This window comes from Sapajus apella, unplaced genomic scaffold, assembly GCF_009761245.1.
Source record: "Sapajus apella isolate SASKATOON/1434 unplaced genomic scaffold, GSC_monkey_1.0 scaffold43, whole genome shotgun sequence".
Classification (NCBI taxonomy): domain Eukaryota; kingdom Metazoa; phylum Chordata; class Mammalia; order Primates; family Cebidae; genus Sapajus; species Sapajus apella.
The window spans coordinates 10,811,831-10,832,891 of NW_022436983.1; the positions used below are offsets into that span (position 1 = coordinate 10,811,831).

General features: G+C 53.1%; 1 protein-coding gene across 11 annotated transcripts in view; it reads left to right on the plus strand.

Annotated features, from left to right (window-relative positions):
• ARHGEF10L (Rho guanine nucleotide exchange factor 10 like) overlaps positions 1-21,061 on the plus strand; it is a 178,967-nt gene that overhangs the window by 75,409 nt on the left and 82,497 nt on the right. For 5 of the 11 annotated variants that reach the window (XM_032300579.1, XM_032300578.1, XM_032300580.1 and 2 more), the window contains 5 exons: positions 6,766-6,857; positions 8,151-8,234; positions 12,527-12,699; positions 17,569-17,685; positions 20,929-21,037. In XM_032300579.1, coding sequence (XP_032156470.1) covers positions 6,766-6,857; positions 8,151-8,234; positions 12,527-12,699; positions 17,569-17,685; positions 20,929-21,037 — 575 coding nt within the window. The remainder of the gene's footprint in view (positions 1-6,765; positions 6,858-8,150; positions 8,235-12,526; positions 12,700-17,568; positions 17,686-20,928; positions 21,038-21,061) is intronic. The other 6 variants (XM_032300583.1, XM_032300582.1, XM_032300585.1 and 3 more) reach the window with 3 other exon arrangements.

A 21,061-nucleotide genomic window follows, 5' to 3' on the forward strand; every position in this document is an offset into this window, starting at 1 on the left:
TGTGGAGGTTCACTGAGAAACTGGGGCCTGTACCAGCCCCTGTAGTGTTGGCGGGTGCCATTCTCTGGAGTGAGGCTTCCTATCTTTAAAATAGGCTGGGGGCCAGGCGCAGTGGCTCATCCTGTAATCCCAGTACTTTGGGAGTGCCGGATGGATCCAAGGTGGGTGGATAACCTGAGGTCATGAGTTCAAGACCAGTCTGGCCGACATGGTGAACCCCCCGCACCCCACCCCCGTCTCAACTGAAAATACAAAAGAAAGTCCCCAGGCATGGTGAACGGGGACCTACCCCTTCCTGCCCTGCTGCTCTCTGGAGAGAGAGGAGGTGGGGCACAAAGGTTCTTAGAGCTCTGTGAACCAGAAACAGGCTAGGTGCCCCTCTGGTGCACTTGAACTCCTCTGGCCGGCAATGTAGGTTGCTGCTTGGGGGTGCTGGGAGGGTTCCTTTCCTCTCTCCCCTCCCTCTGCGTCTGTCTGCCTTTTCCTCTCCATCTCTGGCTCCTCTCCATGGATTCAGATTCTTTCCTTTGCATTCAGGTCACTGGCCTTACTGTCATTTGCAAGCTGAGAGGCATTAGGAGAGCAGGAAGCTCAGATAAGGGTGAGATAATTGCCTCTTATTGGTTTTTATGACTCCTTTATGACCTGGAGGCCCCTGAAGGAGTGTTTGTTCACAGGGAGAATTAGACACTGCGGCCTATGTGGCTCTCATGGGCAGCGGCTGGGAGAGGCTGCTCGGGTGGGTGCAGGGTGGGTCCAGAGCCTTGGGAGGCAGCAGGGAGGGGCCTGGGAACAGGAGGCACCCCCAGCCTCATTTCTTGCCGTGCCCTCCTTGCATGTGTCCCTGCTCCCCCCACTTTATTTCTCTTCCCCTGCCTGGGAAGCCCTTTCTCCATCTCATTGGCCTGAGGAACACCTGCTCCAGTCTGCAGGGACAGTGGAGGTGGCCCTGAGAGCCAGGCTTTGCAGGGAGATCACCTGGTTTCAAACTGCCACTGTGCCACTTGCTGGCCAGGTGACTTGGGGAGTGGGGGTGGGCATGAAGGTGACTTCTCTATATTGTGCGGGCCCCCATTCCCCAGCCCAGGACACCAGAGCCAGTCCCTGGGCAGGTCACTCACTGGGTTTTGATAAGGTGCCGCCAGGAGGGCAGTACCTCAGCCTCCCCCTGCCTATGAGTCTGCTCATAAGGCGTTTCCAAATCCCTCCTGAAGCTGCCGGACCTCACCCAGTGATGCCTATTCCCAACTCCGTGTCACCTTTAAAGTTTACACGGGGCCTTCCCTGGTGTTCTCTTGGTGAAACTGCGTTCTCTTGGTTGGAGCGTGCTGCAGCCTTGGAGCCGGGCGTTATGCTTTCTCTTGGACGGTGTCTTTGTTTGGCCTGCTATAATACAGTGCCATAGGCTGGGTGGCTTATAAACAAGAGAAACTTGTTTTTATTTTATTTTACTTTTTTTAAGAAAGAAAGAGAAAGGAAAGAAGGAAAGAAAGAAAGAAAAAGAAAGAAAGAAAAGAAAGAAAGAGAGAGAGAGAAAGAGGAAGAGAAAGGGAGAGAGATCGGGAGTCTTGCTGCATTGCCCAAGCTGGAGTGCAGTCTAAAAATGGGTATTAAACACGTCTTTTATGCCAATAATTGAGCTTGACAATGGAGACAGGAAGGAATAAGGGAGGAAGATAACAAACTAGCAGCCAACCAATATTTCACTTAAACCTGTGAAATGCTATGCATTTGCTGAGGAGTGATTTACTTCCAATTATGTGGTCACTTATAGAGTAGGTGTGATGTGGTGCTGAGAAGAATGTATCTTCTGTGGATTTGAGGTGGAGAGTTCTGCAAATGTCTATTAGGTTTGCTTGTTTCAGGTCTGAGTTCAAGTCCTGGATATCCCTGTTAATTTTCTGTCTGGTTGATCTGTCTAATATTGACAATGGGGTGTTAAAGTCTCCCACTATTGTTGTGTGGGAGTCAGTCTCTTTGTAAGTCATTAAGAACTTGCCTTATGTATCTGGGTGCTCCTGTATTTGGTGCGTATATATTTAGGATCGTTAGCTCTTCTTGTTGCATTGATCCTTTTAACATTATGTCATGTCCTTCTTTGTCTCTTTTGATCTTTGTTGCTTTAAAGTCTAATTCATCAGAGATGAGAATTGCAACTCCTGCTTTCTTTTGCTCTCCATTTGCTTGGTAAATCTTCCTCCATCCCTTTATTTTGAGCCTTTGTGTGTCCTTGCATGTGAGATGGGTTTCCTGGATACAGCACATTGATGGGTTTTGGCTTTTTATCCAATTTGCCAGTCTGTGTCTTTTGATTGTGGCATTTAGTCCATTTACATTTAAGGTTAATATTGATATGTGTGAATCTGATACTGCCGTTTAATGCTAGCTGGCTGTTTTGCCTGTTAGTTGATGTACATTCTTCATTATGTTGATGCTCTTTACCTTTTGGTATGTTTTTGGAGTGGCTGGTACTGGTTGTTGTTTTTCTTTTTTTTTTGAGTTGGAGTCTTGCTCTATCTTCCAGGCTAGAGTGCAGTGGCACAATGTTAGTTTACCACAACCTTCACCTCCCAGGTTCAAGCAATTCTCCCATCTCAGCCTCCCTAGTAGCTGGGATTATAGGGGTGCACCACCATGCCCGGCTAATTTTTATATCTCTGGTAGAGACGGGGTTTTGCCACATTGGCCAGGCTGGTCTTGAACTCCTGACCTCACGTGATTCACCTGACTTGGTCTTCCGAAGTTCTGGGATTACAGGTGTGAACCGCCAATGCCCTGCATAAGAGAAACTTATTTCTCACAGTTCTCAAGGCTGGGAGGTCCAAGATCAGGGTGCCAGCAGATCCAGTGTCTGATAAGGGCTTGTTTCTTCTTATAGATGGCGCCTTCTCACTGTGTCCTTACATGGTGGAATGGGCAGAGGAGCTCTCTAGGGCCTCTTGTTCGGGCCCTAATCCCACTCATGGGCGCTCTGCTCTTAGGACCTAATCCCCTCTCCAAAAGCCCCACCTCCTAATTCTATCACCTTGGGGGTGAAGATTTTAACACATGGACTTTTTTTTTTCCCCCACCCAGAGATGGAGTCTTGCTCTGTCACCCAGGCTGGAGTGCAGTGGCGTGAACTCAGCTCACTGCAACCTTCGCCTCCTGGGTTAAAGTAATTCTCCTGCCTCAGTCTCTAGAGTAGCTGGGATTACAGGTGCCCGCCATCACACCTGGCTAATTTTTGTATTTTCAGTAGAGACAGGGTTTCACCATGTTGGCCAGGCTGGTCTCGAACTCCTGACCTTGTGATCTGCCCACCTTGGCCTCTCGAAGTGCTGGGATTACAGGCGTGAGCCACTGTGTCCGGCCTAACATATGGACTTTTTTTTCGGGGGGACACAGACATTCATATCATAGCAGATGGAGAATTGAACTTGTGCCTCTAAGTGTGCGCCCAGGGCTACTGCTCTCTTTCTTTTTGTCAAATGGTAGCTAAACAGGCAAGAGTTGTGGTAACCTTATGCCTCAGCAAGTCTGCAATGCAAATTCCCTACTTCCAGGAGGTCTGCTTGAAACAGTACAAGCTTTGCAAGTAGACATAGTGTAAGATCCCAGCTCCCACTAATTAGCTGAGTGATTTTGGGTAATTGAGATTTTGTGAGCCTCAGTTTCCCCACCTGTAGAATGGGGATAATAACACCTGCCTCCTGTGTGTTCCCGAGAAATTAAATGTGCAGGCTGGGCTTATTGGCTCACTCCCAGCACTTTGGGAGGCCGAGGTGTGCAGATCATCTGAGGTCAGGAGTTTGAGGCCAGCCTGGCCAACATGGTGAAACCCTGTCTCTACTAGAAATACAAAAATTAGCTGGGCGTAGTGGCGAGTGCCTATAGTCCCAGCTACTCTGGAGGCTGAGTTGGGAGAATTGCTCAAATCTGGGAGGTGGAGGTTGCAGTGGGCCAAGATCATGCCGCTGCACTCCAGCCTGGGTGACTGAGCGAGACTGTCTTAAAAAAAAAAAAAAGAAATTAAATGTGCAATTACATGTAAAGCAGAGCAAGCTGTGCATAGCAGATGCTTTGTAACTGTCACTGATTGTCATAGTCACATATAAGAGCAAGGAGGACCTGTGGCTGGGAGACTGTGCAGCCAGCCTCTTCTAAGCTCATGTCTGTTCTAGCTGGAAGAGTTTGGTTCCATCTGAGCAATTCTGAGCAACTGATGGGGCGCCTTCAGGATGTTTCTGTATTGAGGAGGTGGCGGCTCAGGCAAGCAGCTGTTAGACATTGGGGTGGCTCCCATCAGCCCAGCACCTCACCTCCTGGTCCAGAGTAGCCCTGTCCTCTCTTGGCCTTTATGTCCTGCCATTGGTGGAAAGTATTTCCTCCAGACCGAATGTGCTGCCTTCCTTGCCCTGGGCCACACTGCTGACTTCTGGCCACGAAATGTGAGCTGACACTTGCTCCTCTAATAGGGCAGGTGACTTAGACCTGCACCACCCAGTCCAGCGGCCACTAGCCATGTGTAGCTATTTAAAATTAAATGGCTTAAAATCAAATAGAATTAAAAATTAGGTTCCTTAGTTTCAGCAGCCACATGTCAAGGGCTTAATAGCCGTGTCGCTGGTGGCTGTCGCACTGCATAGGACAGGCAGGAGCAGTCTCGCCACCACCACCGCTCTGCTTATTATCTGAGAGGCACCGGAGGGCAGCACACAGAGCCCAGCTTGGGAGCCAGCTGAGCTGGCCTCACAGTCTGACTCTGCCACTCCCTGGCAGAGTGATCCCCTGCAGGTTCCTCTACTTGCCTGCAGAATGCAGAAGATGGATCCCGCTTGGTGCTGGGAAGGTGAGGCAGAGGGCCTGGCGCACAGCAGGTGCTCAGCAGCGGAGAGCCCTCCTGGCAGCCTCCTCCCCTCCCCCTTCCCCTGTATTGTCTTACTCTTCATCTGCTAAAGGCTCCGGTGCCAGGAAGTTCAAGTTGATTCTTTGGCTGCTATCTTGACAGTCTAAGGCCTCTGCCCTCTGGGATGGCATAAGTGGTCTTTGGTCTTTGTTTTATTTTTTTGAAACTGGACTTAAAAAAATTCACGTTAGAATAGCTTTAGATTTTCAGAGATGTTCTGGATGGGGTACACAGAGCTCCACATACCGCTCACCAGCTTCCCCACTGTGAGCATCTCACACGGCCTTGGCACAGTTGTCAAAGCTGAGACCTACACTGGCATGTTACCATTCACTAAATAGACTTTGTGTGGATTTCATCAGTTTTCCCACTTATGTTCATTTTTTTGACCCAGGATCCAATCCGGGATCCCACATTGCACTTAACTGCCATGTCTCTGTAGCCTGCTCCGGCCTGTGGCAGTTTCTCGATCTTTCCTTGATTTCCATGACCTTGAGAATATTGAGGAGTAATGGTTAGTTGCAGTGGTTCATGCCTATAATCCCAGCACTTTGGGAAGAGGCTGAGGTGGTTGGATCACTTTGAGGTCAGGAGTTTGAGACCAGCCTGACCAACATGGTGAAACCCCGTCTCTACTAAAAGTGCAAAATTAGCTGGGCGTGGTGGCGCATGCCTATAATTCCAGCTGCTTGGGAGGCTGAGGTGGGAGGATTGCTTGAACTTGGGAGGGAGAGGTTTCAGTGGGCCAAGATTGCGCCACTGTCCTGAAGCTGGGTGACAGAGTGACACTCCAACTAGAAAAAAAAAAAAAAAAAGTCTTGAGGAGTAATGCCAGGTATTTGGTACAATGTCCCCAACTCTGGTTCTGTCTAGTGTGTTCCCCATGATTACACTGGCGTTATGGGTTTTGGATAAAAACACTACAAAGGTGAAATACCCATTTCATGACATCATATGAAGGCACATGGCATCTGGTGGCATCTCTACAGATGCTCACCTGGATCGCTTGGTTCAGGACGTGTTTGCTGGTTTCTCTGCTATCTGCCATTTGCATATCTGTTCTTTGGAAGGGATCAGCCCATCCCCAAGTGTGTGTGAAGGACTAAGCTTTACCTCCCACGTATAGTCTTTTAAAGCTTTGCAAGTCCTTGTTTTTTTTTTTTTTTTTTTCCTTTTACTTTCTTTTTTTCCCTTTTTTTTTTTTTTTTTTTTTTGACAGAGTGTCATTCTGTCACCCAGGCTGGAGGGTAGTGGCATGACCTTGGCTCACTGCAACCTCCCTCTCCCAGGTTCAAGCGATTCTCATGCATCAGCCTCCTGAGTAGCTGAGATTACAGGTGTGCATGACCACGCCTGGCTAATTTTTATATTTTTAGTAGAGATGGGGTTTTATCATGTTGGCCAGGGTGGTCTTGAACTCCTGACCTCAAGTGATCTACCCACTTTGGCCTCCCAAAGTGCTGTGATTACAGATGTGAGCCACTGTGCCTGGCCAAGTCCTTGTTGCTTGCAGGAGGCAGGGATCCACCAGGCTGCCCCTCCTGTTACATGTGGGAGAGTGGAGAGGTGGAGGCTCCCTGTGGGTCTGCACTGGGGAGAGATGAGACAGGCCGCTTGTGGAGAGTGCTAAGTGCTCATCACTTTGAGCACGGTTGATCTGTACGCTCTTGTGAAGTGCCAGCCCAGCCTTGTAGTACCTGCCTTCTAAAGATGAGGACCCTGAGGGCTTGTCTGAGGCCAGCTCTGTCTCGGCCTCCCCAGCAGCCTGGCCCTCAGTCCACTTTTGCCCATCATGCCCCACTGACCAGGGCAGGGACTGCCAGAGGCTTCCAGGGGCCACCTCTGGACACCTCTGTAGTGCCATCTCTCGCCCACAGGGTGCCAGCCTGGGTGAGCAATGGGGATGCTGTGGACACAGCCTTCTCCGGGGCCCAGCGCTCCAGCTGGAAGCGGAAGAGTTCCCGTCGAAGTAAGTCTCCCCTCCGGCCCGCTGCCCACCCCAGGTAGCTAGCTCCAGGATATCCTAGTCTTTCCTAACCCAAGAGAGCTGATGTGGGCTCCTGTGAGCCCCGGGGTCATCCTCACTGTGGGCTGCTGTGGCCTTGGAGGACCAACCACTGCCCATGAGAGCTGAGGACCAGGAGTAGCTGACACACCCAGCTTTTCATCTGCTCCTCAAATACTTATAAAGCTCCCACAATGGGCCAGGGTGGCCTGGTGGTGGGAGTGCCCTGGGGACCAGGGTGAGGTCCCTCTGTGAGCAGAGCCACACACCTTGCCATGCGAAGGTGCCCAGCCAGATGAGCCTGCAGATAGAGAGGGAGGCAACAAGGGTGGGGAGAAGAGGGTCTCAGACAGAGGGGCCAACTTGTGCAAGGGCCCGAGGGCAAGAGGACACCTGGCTCTCGGGCATCAGCAAGGGCGTCATCTGCGGGGGTGGGGAGCATGACGGGGTGAGATGTGGCTGCCGGCCCTGCAGCTCCTCGGGGCCTCAGGTGCCATGCTTAAGGTTCTCAAGGCAATAGGAAGCCACAGAAGGAAGGCGAGTGATGCGGCTGCCTTTGCCTTTCAGTCCCTGTGCGCCAGGGCGGGAGCAGTGTAGGAGACCAGGTGGGGAGGGTGGAGCCCGCTGGGAGGCTGTCGTGGTCTTGTAGGATGGGGATTCTGAGGTTGGAACTGGGGGCTGAGAGTGAGGTGGGCAGGCCTGGGAGCCGGTGTGGGAGGAGGAATAGGGGCTCTGACAGGGCTCTAGGGGCCCCGGGACCCAAGGAAGCATCACAGGCCAGGGAGTCTGTGATTTATTCCTGGAAGGCCTATAGATTGAGGACTGGCTCCCATCAGGGGTGGGGGCTGGTTTTCCAAATCTCATGCTGCTCAGTGATGAAGGGCTCGCCTGGGGGCCTGGGTGATTGAGGATGCTAGGGCCGGGGCACAGGTGCTGGACTGAGTCATGCTTTTTGCAGGAGCCAGGAGCAGCTGTCCATTAGCCAGATGGGCAGGCCTGCGGGTGGCAGGGAGGCAGGTGGGGCCTGTGTGGTCACTGGGAGGGCGCCTTGGATGGGCTGGAGGGCGGGGAGAAGGGGGAACCCGGCACCCCCTGAGAGCAGCTGGCAGGGCTGAGGGCTGGGCTGGGCTGGCAGAAAGCAGGGTGCTGCATGCTACCAGCTGGTGCAGTCCTGATGTCACCTGCAGCACCTCCGGCCAGGCCGCCGCAGGGCACCACAGCCCCAGTTGGCGCTCTTTCTCCCCTCTTCCCTCCCAGTCGACCGGTTCACTTTCCCTGCCCTGGAAGAAGATGTGATTTATGACGACGTCCCCTGTGAGAGCCCAGATGCCCATCAGCCTGGTATGGTTTCTGCAGTGCTTCCCTGCTTCTCTTGGGGACGGAAGGGAGGCAGGGATTGGGGAGGGTCATCTCCTTCCATTTCCTTCTGTCCCCACCTGGCCCAGTGCCCCTCCTTCTTGTCTTTAGAAACAACTGTAGTCATGGGGAGAATCTGAGGTGGCCAAGGGCGTGGCCGGCGGGGCTGGGCAGGGCTGGGCATCATGGGCAGGGCCATGCTCCACTGTGGGTCCCTGGGCAGGTCATCACCTTTCCAAGCCTTGTTTCCTTCCTCAGGAAAATGTGGCCATAATCCTGGCTTTCCAGGGCTGTTGGGGAAGATGACAGACGATTCCACTCAAAGCGGAAAGCAGATAAAGCTCTGGAAAGTCCTGCACCCTGCTCTCGGTTGAGGGCTGAGGTGGGCCGGCAGGCAGGCAGGCAGGCAGGCAGGCAGGCAGGCAGGCGGGCAATTGTGGCCACAGATGGGAGATGGGGTGGGGCTGGGGCAAATCTCGCTGGAACTCACCTGATGGGAGAGAGGACCATTCGATGACAACAGGAAGAGTCGTCTTTGCTTGAACACGTGAGGCCAAGCTACTCTTCGTATTTTCAATCACATGACAGCCTCAAGACTGAGGACATTACGTCCTCATTTTACAGAGAAGGGAACGGCAGAGGCAGGGCTAGGATTTGAATGTGGGGTCATTCTGACCCCAAGTTCAATGCTCTGTCCCCGACGCCAGGAGGATTTGAGTGGCATTTTATGACAGATGAGGCACATTTGATCCCACTGATCCCACGGCCCCATGAGGGTAGCAGGGCCAGGCTTATTTATGACTCCTGTCATAAAGAGAGGTTAAGCCACCAGCCCCAGAACACACAGCCAGGATTTGAACAGGCGACTTTGCTTTTCCTCCTGTGCGATTCTTCCTGTTTTCGGGGGCTCTCCTTCCAATGGGGAAGCACAGCCCCTGCTTTTGAGGAGCCCTGAGTCTGATGGGGCAGCTCTAACCATCCTTGAGCAGCATACAGTCCAATGGGATGGGAACACTGACAGACAACACGGCAAGGCCTGAGGGCCCCAGAGCCGCACTCCTGACTCCGGTCTCAGGAACGGGGACGGATGAGCCAATGATACTCTTATCCCTTTAGCAAGCCTGGGATGTGCTTGGAGCGCATTTTCCTGTTTGTAGCACACTCAAGTTCAGGGCGTGATGGATTCCCATTGTGACGGGAGGCAAAGAAAAGTGTTAGGAAAGTCCCAGGGCTGGGCGTTCTGAGCGGCCGAGGGGCCCCAGCTGTTGTTTAACCCATTTGGCCTGTTTCCCACCTGAATTCAATCAAGCCACTAAGTCCCAGGCCTGTCTTCTCTGTCCTCAGTGTCTGGGAGGATGTGGCCTCTTCGTGGCCTGGGAGTTACACAGCCTGTGTTTGCACCCTAGCTCTGGGCCTGCAAGTGAGGACCAGGATTCCCGCATGCTGGGCTATGGGAGGATCCAGTGTGACAAGGTTGCAGAGCTCAGTGCAGGGCTGGCTCTTGGTAGGCGCTCTTCACACAGGGCCGCTGCTGCTGTTGTTAGTGTTACGCCTGCCGAGGGTCCAGCACTGGGCTGCCTGGGGCTTTGGTGGACTCAGCAGGAGCTCAGAGAGAAGGTGGTTACCCGAGGGACAGGCTGTGTGCTGCGGTGGGCACACACAGCTCTGTGTTTGAATCCTGGCTCTGCCATTGATTTGGGCACAGGGCTTTGTGCCTTTGGGCCTTGGCTTCTTCGTATAAAGCAAGAATATCCCCAGCTCAAAGGCCTTTGGGGAGGGTCACACTGGGTCCTGCCCAAACTCTCTGAGCCTCAGTTGACCCATCTGTAAAACTGGGGCAATAATGGCCAGTCCTTGGGTGGTAGCGTGGATTCCATGAGGTAATTGATGAGCAGGAAGCATGAGGGGACCCTTGTGTGGTCCATCTTCATTTCATGGCCCTCAGGCTGCACACAGGCACCAGAGTTCTGCGACTCTGTCTCCGCTGGAGAGGACATTACTATGTGTGTAGATGGTGGGGACCTCAGCGAACGGTAGTGTGGAACCCAGCCCCGCTCACTGTCTTACTGCAGCCAGCCACAGCTCTCCCATCTGTCTAATAGGAGGGGTGATCATTCATACCTGCCGTCTGCACAGGACCACTGGGAGCCGGGGCGCACCGAGGACAGAGGTGGTCGGGTGCGCGGTTCAGCCCTGTGGAGGCATGGACCTGCCACGTGCTGCTGGGGTTCCTCCTCAGGGCTTCCCCAAGAACTCTGCCTCTTTGGTCACTAGTTGAGGGGACTCCACCGCAGTAACGGGATAATGAGCCTGGCCTTCTGAAGGTCGCAGCTGCTTCACTCTCTAAAGACATTAGTTACCATTATCTTTTGCTTAAAAATAACCTCATGTTCCCTCCTGGTCCTGGGACCCGTCTCGTGCTAAGCCTCAGTGCATCTGTTTTGTTCTTTGGCTGACGCTCTTGCCCCTCACCCCTCACACCCCAGTTTTCCTGTGGGGTGAAGCTGGGGGTCCTGGGTCTGTGGACTGACACACAAGCCCCCCCAGAGCCACCACAAATGACGGCCTGCTGCTGTCAGCCGAGCGCGTGCTGTGTGCCAGGCACTTTGCCAAGAGCTCCTTGGCTGTTTTATGTACTCCACCTGTCCGCTGACTATTAGCCCCATTTTGCAGAGAGTTCTCTGATGACCAAAGCTTACAGTTTTTTTTGACACAGTCGCTTCTGAGCAGATTTCTTTTCTTTTTTTTTTTTTTTGAGACATTGTCTTGCTCTGTCACCCAGGCTGGAGTGCAATGGCATGATCTTGGCTCTCTGCAACCTCCTCCTATGGGTTCAAGCAGTTCTCCTGCCTCAGCCTCCTGAGTAGCTGGGACTATTGGTATGCACTACCATGCCTGGCTAGTTTTTATATTTTTATAAAGACTGGGTTTTACCATGTTGGCCAGGCTGGTCTCGAACTCCTGACCTCAGGTGATCTACCCACCTTGGCTTCCCAAAGTGCTGAGATCACAGACATGAGCCACCATGCCTTGTCAGATTTCTTTTTTTTTTTTTTTTTTTCTTTTTTAAAAGCCCTTCCCAATGCTATATTTCTTCTGTGCATGAAGAAATATTGCTTTGGAAAGGGTTTTTAAAACCCATTTTCATCTTCATGAACTTTTTGGCGTCCAACCCCACTTTCGTGAGGTCTGCAGTTCTCCAGGTAACAGATGAGGAAATGAGACCCAGAGGGGCGAGGGGCCTTGCCCGAGGTCCCCCAGTGATGGAGCTGGGGCTGGGACCTTGCGTTCCGGCCTCAGGACAGTGACTTTCCCACCTTAGCCTTCAAGTGGCGTCTCACAACCCAGTTGAAAGGGCCCCACGAGTGCCCTGCCCCTTGTGGGACCTGTCCCTCAGATGATGCGACTCTCAGCTTCTTGCCCCCAAGTTTTCAGTCCGAGACATTTCCCTCAGGCTTTGGAAGGGAAGGAGCTCCTGGATGCTGGGCCAGCTGCGCCCCCTGCTGGAATACCTTGGACCACACGTGAACTCAGATTTGGGGTGAGGGGCCCTGGGGCCCCAACAATCTCTGTGTCATTCCTGAAGGTGCTGACGGCCTGAGCCAGGACTTGGCTCTGGATCTTCTCTTTTCCAGCAAAAAACAGGTCACGTGTGGTGGCTCCATGGCTGGGTGCAGTGGCTCATGCCTGTAACCCTGGCACTTGGGGAGGCCACTGCAGGAGGATCACTTGAGCCCAGGAGCTCAAGACCAGCCTGGGCACATAACAAGACTCCATCTCTACAAAAAATTAAAAAAAAATTAGCTGGGTGTGATGGGACACACCTGTGGTCCCAGCTACCTGGGAGGCTGAGATGGGAGGATCACTTGAGCCCAGGAGTTTGAGGCCACAGTGAGCTGTGATTGCACCCCTGCACTCCAGCCTGGGTGAGACAATGAGACCCTGTCTCTAAAAAAAAAAAAAATGCCAAGGAGGCCCAGAATGAGCACCGAGAGCATACAAAAGCAATGCTGGGAGCAAAAGGAAATAAATGGGCCCCTGGCGAGTCTGACGCATTTCTTGTGTTTTCCCCATTTTCTCAGGCCCTCCTTGCCCTACAAGGGGGAGGATGTATTGTTATCTCCACTTCATGGTTGAGGAAGTGGAGCTGGAGCCCCAGGACCCCCACATTCTCCCTGACCCCCCTTGCCCCACCTGGGTTCAGAAATTGGATCTGAGGCTGGAAGTCTGGCAGGCTTGGCTTCAGGGCCTGGGCTCACCGGCGGTCGCTTGCCCAGCAGGGGCAGAGAGGAGCCTGCTCTACGAGGATGCGCACCGGACTGGGGCGCCTCGGCAGGCGGAGGACCTAGGCTGGAGCTCCAGTGAGTTCGAGAGCTACAGCGAGGACTCCGGGGAAGAGGCCAAGCCGGAGGTCGAGCCCGCCAAGCACCGAGTGTCCTTCCAGCCCAAGGTGAGGGGGCCGGGGGTATCTCTCACCTCATTCAGGGCACAGAGACCCCTTCAGGGAGGGAGGGAGCAGGGTGGTAAGGGCCAGGCCCAAGACTCTCATCTGGGTCCCAGGGATTCCCAGGAACATGTGGTGAGAGGGGAGCCGGAGCCCAGGTCATCCTGAAACAGGAGGTGACCCATAGGCATTGCTGTTGGTAGCCCTAAGCCTGGGATTGGCATGGCTGGCACCTGGCACAGGTACTCCCCCCATCCCCTTGCTGTGGTAGACCTGGTTGATTAATCCCGATGCTCATGGGCTCAGATTGGGCTTCAGAGTCTTCCCAATGCTGCACTCCATGTAGCCCAGCCACTTAGAGGTGGAGCCTGGACTAGATCCACTTGTTCTCCCCGCCCTCTGGGACCGACGCTCAGATCAGGCCTCAGCCCACGCAGTCCTCTCTGCTCTGGGGTGGTGGACAGCAGGGCTGCTGTGGCTAAGCCAGAGTGGCCTGGAAGGCTTTTCTCCAGGGTCTCACACGGTGCCATCCATTGATTCAGTTTCCCTATGTTTCTGCCTGGAGCAGGGGTCATTCTGCTTATTTCCTGGAGGGGAGCCCTTGAGGCTGCAAGGAAGATAGGTCTTCTGGTTCCTCCTCTCCCGTGGCACGCTGCTCCTTCCATATTGTTCTGCAGAAGCCACCAAGGGGCAGTGTCTGCCCATGCTGAGATTTGTGGTTTCATGGGGACAGCTTCTTATAGGCCCTGACTGAGCAGAGGGGATGGGGTCCTTCTCAGGTTCCTTTTACTTTTATTTGTATTATTTATTCTTTTGAGACAGAGTCTCACTCATTTGCCCAGGCTGGAGTGCAGTGGTGCAATCTCGGCTCATCACAACCTCTGCTTCCCAGGTTCGAGCATTTTTTTGCCTCAGCCTCCCGAATAGCTGGTATTACAGATGTGCAACATCATGCCTGGCTAATTTCTGTATTTTTGTAGAGATGGGGTTTTGCCATGTTGCCCAGGCTGGTCTCAAACTCCTGGCCTCAAGAGATCCACCTGCCTCGGCCTCCCAAAGTGCTGGGATTACAGATGTGAGCCACTATGCTGGCCTCAGGCTCCTTTTGAAAGATGCAGCAGGGCAGAAGAGCTCTGCCTAGGGCCATTCCTGCATGGGCAGGGCAGGGACAAGAGAGGGGCCTTTCCCTGGACCTCCTGCCCTTTTCTGGCTTTGGGGGAACCCCTGTGGAAGAGGCATGCTGGCTGGAGGGACACCCACACCTGAGTCCTCGGGCAGCCATTCCTCAAACCAAGATGGGCTCCCGGAGTCCTGAGCAAGCCTGGGGCTGAGCAGGTCTCTCTGAGCCAGGTCTTTCCAGGGATGAGCCTCCATGGCTGAGCTGTGGAAAACACCCGAATGTCTTGCTAGCCAAAAAGCAAAGCATTTACGACACCTGCTGTGTGCCTAGTTCGTATCTTCAGTTGTGGGATGGGATACATTGGAACAGGAAGACCTGACCCGGGCTCAGCCAACCTTTATGGTCCACAGGAGATATTGAATGGGAAACAGTTTGGCAAAAGTGAAGACAAAGTGCTGGTCATCATAATCAGGGTGGTACAGTTGTCAAAAATAAACTATCAGGCCCTTCAAAACAAAACCAAACAAAGGCAAATATGCCTTTATGTACACGTAAGCCTGTGTCCAGCCTGGTTGTGTGCCTGATAGGGGTAGGGACTGATAGGGCCAGTCAGAGGAGGCTTCCGAGAGTGGTGAGTTGGCGCTGGTGTTCCTCCTCCTCCTCCTCTCCCGTGGTGGCTTTCCCAGGCTCCCGCCCTCTTGCTGGGACTGGGAGGAAACCATGCGCGTCTCAGAGGGAAGGAGTGATGAAGATGCTGAATGCAGGCTTTCCAGTGGTGGTTCTCATTCTTTCATGGGCATCAGAATCACACAGTTGAATCACAGATGCCAGGGCCTCACCAGGGACTCTGATTCAATCATCAGAATCTGGTTGAATCACAGATGCCAGGGTCTCACCAGGAACTCTGATTCAGGGGTTGGGTGGGGCCCGGTGATTGGCCTTTTAAGCAGCTCTCTGCCCCCCGGGGTTGCAAGGGGCCCACGGAGCACTCCAAGAAATGCAGGGCCACACTCTCCATGGCTTGGCCCTGGGAATGGGACCTCTGGGGGCTGCCTGTGAGCTCCTGTTCCTCATACGCTCAGGCTGGGGCTTTGGACCCTTTCTCAGCAGATAAACTATGTGGCACAATTGTTGGGATTTCTAACCACTTGGAGTTTTTCTCTGGCCATAGCCAAGGCCCCCCTGCTCTCTGACCAGCCGGCTTCTAGGGAGACAGGAGGTTGTGGAGGGCTTTTCCTCTGGCATCCACTTCTGCGAGGGACTCGACTGAGCCTGCCTGTGGTGCATCACCCTCCTGAGCCGCTTGGGGCGCACCTGCTCACCCTCTGGCATTGCAGCAGCTGCATGTTTTAGGGCCACTCCTGCTTGGCTGTGTGTTGTGTGTGCTGCAGACCCAGGGCAGCAGGGGTTTGGGGATGTGTTTCGTCCTGTTCCTGGAGTCTGACCATGGCCTGGCACCCTGCCCAGCTGCAAGAGAACCAATGGAAACTCTTCTTCAGATATTGGAGAGGCCGTCCCTAGGCAGGTGGGCTCTTGCCAAAAAAAAGTGACCATGGGGTCTGCAGAGGGGCACTGACCCAAGTGGAAGCTGCTGCCTCATCTTGTTATGTGAACAAGTGATCCTGCTGGTGCCAATCTTGGGTCTGTGGGTTTTTTTTTTTCCAGTTGTGGGATGGATTGCATTGAACTCTCCCACGCTCCAGTGGTGACCTCTTTGAAATCAAGGTCTCTGATACAGCTGGATGGGGACTGGGCAGAACTCATGGGCTCATTACAGAAATGCCAGCCGTGGCCCAGTCTGGTCCACCTCTTGCTCTGATCTGGCCAGCTCAGCAAGTGACTGCTGATCCTAACATTTCCTAGTTCTCCTGACCCTGAGAGAAGTGAAGGAGCACCAGAAGTCCCAGGGGCTTTGTGATTTTATTGTGTGAAACTATTTTATAGATGAACAGGACTCAGGTCAAACCCCGAACTCCCCAGTTTTTTGGGAGTCTGGGTAGCTCTCAGAGGGACCCCTGTCCTGCATACTTCTTTGCATAACAATATTGAACATATGCCTAGAATGGTATACTTTACAAAGCAGTGTCATTAATTTTCCTAGTACCCTAAGTGGTCAGTATTACTGTCGTTAAGATTCTCATTTTGTTGATCAGAAAACCTGTGTGAAGCTCAGGGAGATTTAAATGATGTAGAATGCAACATCACATAGGGATGAAAACACCTCATCTGTCTGATGTCCGTCTGTCCATCCATCCATTCATCCATCCATCCAACAAATATTGGGCACCTGCAATTTAAAAGATAAAATAATAATGGCATCCATTTTTTGAGCTTATTAGCTCTGGGCTTTGCATGTACATTTAATTTTCTCAGCAACCCTATGCAGTAGCTATTGTTATGGCCACTTTACCAGTAAGGAAGCTGCAACTCAGAGAGGTAAAGAGATTTTTCCAGCTAGTGAGCAGGGAGTCATGATTTGAGGCAGGCCTACCTGCCTCCAGAGTTCATACTCTTGATCCTTCGGTCTACTTCTCTAGAAGTAACACCTGTCTTGGTCTTTTGTGTACTTTGCCAAATATCACTGTTGCTCAGACGGTGAATGCATTTCAATATCTATCTGTTCTTCTGTCCATCCACCCGTTCTCCCATCTGCTTGTCCATCCATCCATCCATCCACTCATCCATCCATCCTCCAAGATAATCTGTAAGCTGGGCATCTATTCTTCAATCAGGTTGCCCATCCCCCTCCCTCCCTTTTACCCTTCTTCCATTCTCCCTTCATCCATCATCTGTCCTCCCTTCCTCCAACAGTGTACCGGAGGCAGCTAGTGCCAGCTCACGAGAACTCAGGAACCAGTGATGTGCATCTCTTTGCAGATTCCCATTCAGTGATGCCACTTTCGCAGCTTGAAGTCAGTGGAAGTATCCACACCGCAGAAATGCTTCATAGCAGGGCCCTTTTTCCTGGAGAACTGATTAAATACTTGCCAGCACAGCACTGCCAGACTCCATTCTCCTAGCCATCCATCCTCTTATTCCTTCCTCGACTGTCTCTTCACCCATCCATCTGTCTGTTTGCCCAGCTACATAGTCACTTAACCAAATTTATACATCTGCTCATCCATCTATTTGTGTGTCTGTTCATCTGTTTATTTGTCTCTGTCCATCCCTCTGCAAGCCTATCCGTCTACCCATCCACCTGTCTGTCTTGTGCCCATCCGTTGGCCCAACTCTCCATCTCCCATCCATTCATCTTTCTGTGCATTCACTCACTTATCCATTTATCCTTTCTGATCCCATTCCATCCATCCATCCATCCATTCACCCACCCACCCACCTACCCACCTGCCATCTTAAACTTACCTAGAAGCTCCTATGTTATAAGCCCTGTGCTGGGTCATGGGGCCGGGAAGAAGACACAGTCCTTGCCCTCAGAGCATTTTCCCCTTTCCCTAGAGGGGGCCTGGGTTTGCTCCCCTCCCGCCTCTCCTCCCCAGCAGCCCAGATTCCCTGCTGCAGAGACCAGGCCCCCAGCTTCCTGGTGTGGTGCGGTGGGACACAGCGGAGCAGATTCCAGGCAGGACCTGGCTGGACTGCCGCCTGGGACCTGGGGCTCCGCATCCCACCAGCCCGAGCTGTCCATCCGCCACTTTACCTGAGTCTCCTCTCTCCTCTGTTGTCTGTGTTTTGTCTCCTCCCTGTCCCGCCTGCTCCTCTCACCTGCTCTCCTTCTGCCTGGCCGCTTGGGGCTCCAGCTTTCTCCAGACCTGACTAGGCTAAAGGAGAGATACGCCAGGACTAAGAGAGACATCTTGGCTTTGAGAGTTGGGGGGAGAGACATGCAGGAGCTGAAGCACAAGTACGATTGTAAGGTATTGTCTGTCTGTCCCCTCAAGCCCTGGACGGGGGCCGTTTCCAGCTGCAGCTACCTCCAGGGGCCTTTCCTGCTGCCCTGGTACCACGAAGCCTCCCAGGCCCACCCCTGAGTCCCAGGGCCATCCTGAGACCTGGACCCTGGCCACCCTCACGTCTGTGCTGGAACTGGCAGATGCCTTAAGCCACGTCTTCCTTTCCACGTTCTCACCCGTTATCTTCCTCCCCACCCGGAAGTGAAACCCTCATAGTCCACCAGAATTCCCAGGAGGGTTTTTAAACTTTAGGACCCTTGAAATCACCTGGGGTGCTGCATTAAAAATGCAGGTTCCTGAGCTCCAGCCCCAAGGGTGCTGCTTCTGTAGGTCTGGGATGAGGCTCAGGAATCCGCAGATTTCATAATCTGGACAGTTGGGTTACATGTTGAAAAACGTGAGTGTTGGTGACATTGGATGTTCCTATCCCTCCTCACTATTCAGAGGAATCCAGGATAAGGAAGTCTGTCTGTCTTAGAAAGACATCACAGGATTTTCTTAAACTTTTAGATAATGATGATATTGACCACAGTAGCTTCCATTAATTGAGCACCTGCTGTGTGTGTCTTGGCTAAAGGCATGGACTTTCGAGGTCTGTGGGCCTGGTTTGAATCCCAGTCTCACCACTTCCTCACTGTGTGATCCTGATCAGGCCCCTTGGCCTCTCTGAGCCTCGGTTTTCTTGCCTTTGAAATGGGAGCATTCACAGCCCCTCCTCTGGGTGGCTGTGCGGGTTGATGATCAGGCCTGTCGGGTGTGCGGCGCTGTGCTTGGTCTAAGAGCTCAGTGGATGGTTGCTGTCGTTATCTGCGCTCCTGACTGCCCTGTCCTTGTGGCACTCTGACAGTAGCTGCCTTTCTGCATCTTTTAGAAATGTCAAGTACCTGGCTAGTGGCCACACCAGTGATCGGTGACAGAGCTGGGGTTCCAGCTGAGGTCCACTGCATACCGGAGCCCAAGCGCCCTCCATCCTGCAGTGTTGCCCACTTTTTTGGAACGTGGAGCCTTCCAGGAGGAGGAGAGCAAACCCTTTATAGTTTACGAGACCTTTCACAGATACCCCCGAGAGGCCTGCAACCCAGGGCGGGGGCGGGGCTGACCTCGCAGGAAGCCAAGGCTCAGAGAGGAGCCAGGAGCTAGTGAAGGGCAGAGTCTAAGATGGGGCCTTTTCCCTGCTGCAGCCACACACTGTGGGAATGGGCGGATTCGGCAGGTTTACTTGGGGACACCTTCTAGGGTGTTTGCCTGTTCCTTTTTGCCCAGGAAAATGCCAAGAGAAGGACCTTAGATGATTCCCTGAAAGACCACTTTGGGGGCTTCATAGGACAGCCCCATTGATGGCTTTCTGCCAGAACAGGAACTGGATTCTGGAACAGAGGTTTTGGATCTTGTGAGGGTGTCACCCTCTCTTCCTGCACCCCCCCTCCCACAACAACAAGAAGAGGAGCATCTATGCCATCCCTTTTATTAGATTCTCAAAGGCCTCTATGACCACTCTCCCTGCCCACCGCCAGAAAAGGCGAAGCACCACTGCTCTAGGTTTGTCCCGTAGAGATGCAGGGCAGGCTGGGGGCTTTCTTCCTTTTCCCTGCTGCTGGTTCCTTCCAGGAAGTCAGCCTCCTTCCTTAAAAGCCGCCACCCCTGCCTCCCCATGCATAGCACCTGGTGGCTTCCAGCAAGCCTTCCTTGCCCAGACCCCCAAGAAGTGCTTGGATACTTAAGTGGGGACCAAGGGGTTATTGGAGGTGAGAGCAGAGACGAGAGATACCCCCCACCAGATTAGTGCACCCCACCTTCAGCAGAGAGTTTTAGGAAGGAGAAGGCTTTCTTAGAGCTGCACTGTCTATTATGATAGCCATGTGGCTCTTTAAATGGAAATTAACTAAAATTAAATATAATTAGAAATTTGGGTCCTTCCTTGCACCAGCACATTTCTTTTTTAATTTATTTTTATTTTTGAGACGGAGTCTCACTCTGTTGCCCAGGCTGGAGTGCAACGGCACAATCTCTGCTCACTGCAGCCTCTGCCTCCTGGGTTATTCTCCTGCCTCAGCCTCCCAAGTAGCTGGGATTACAGGCACCCACCACCAGGCCTGGTTAATTTATATATTTTTAGTAGAGATGGGATTTCACCATGTTGGCCAGGCTGGTCTCGAACTCCTGACCTCAAATGGTCTGCCTGCCTTGGCCTCCCAAAGTGCTGAGACTACAGGCGTGAGCCACCGCACCGGCACATTTGAAGTGCTCATAGTCACATGCGGCCAGTGGCTGCCATATTGGGCAGTGCAGATTCAGACTTTCTGTCACTGCAGAGTCTTCTCCCAGCTGGTACTGCTGTGTGTCGGAGAAGATGTGGGGGCCAGGGCTGGGGCTTGGGAGGACAAAGGACTGGCTGAGGGGACAGCAGCTCTGTTTCAGGCCTGGGCTCCCCCAGCGCCCAGGGTGCCCACTTCCCCATTCTGGGCACGCGCTCTCCTTACGTCTCATGCTCTGCTTAGCTTGCTACGCTTGTGTCCATGGATCCCCTCCCCACCGCCAAGGGAAGCTGCCTCTTGCTTTCTGGCAACTTCAGCCTTTTCTCCTTTTCCCCGACAGTGGCTCAGTAAGAAACCTGGCTGTTTTGTGGGGAGACAAGGGATGGGTCCTTCATTTGGATTTGGCGGATGGGATGGGGGTGTGCACACACCTCCTTTAGTTGCTCCTAAGGTCATGTGCAACATCAGGAGCACATTTTGCTGCTCAGGGAGCTTTCCCAGACCCAGTCTGTTTGGTGCTCGTGGACCCTGACAAGGATAGGTACTGCTATTCCTCAGTTTTGCCTGGGGAAATGGAGGCTCAGCAACACTCAGTGATGTACCCAGAGTCATGCCACTAGGGAGTGGCCCAGGGCTCCAGGTCTCCAGCACCCCTTGCCCCACTCCTAGCCAGGTCACATCATCTCCTGGATTTGAAATCTGTTCACATAGTTTGTCCTGAGGGGAAGAAAATCAGCTATGGCCTCCTCTTTCCTGTAAAGAGGGAGATCCCGGGCATGAACACGTGCCTCCTCATCCCCACTGTCACCCTTGGCCACTGCTCACTGATCTGGGAGGGAAGGGTCTGGGTGGTTCTGACCTCTGCAGGCCAAGGCCCCGGGAGGCGGGTGCCCTTCGGTGGCAGGTGTCCCAGGCTGTCCCTTTCCTGATGAGCCTCTCTATCTTTGCTCAGATGACCCAGCTCATGAAGGCCGCCAAGAGCGGGACCAAGGATGGGCTGGAGAAGACGCGGATGGCCGTCATGCGCAAAGTCTCCTTCCTGCACAGGAAGGACGTCCTCGGTGAGGCGCTGCCTGAGCAGGAGG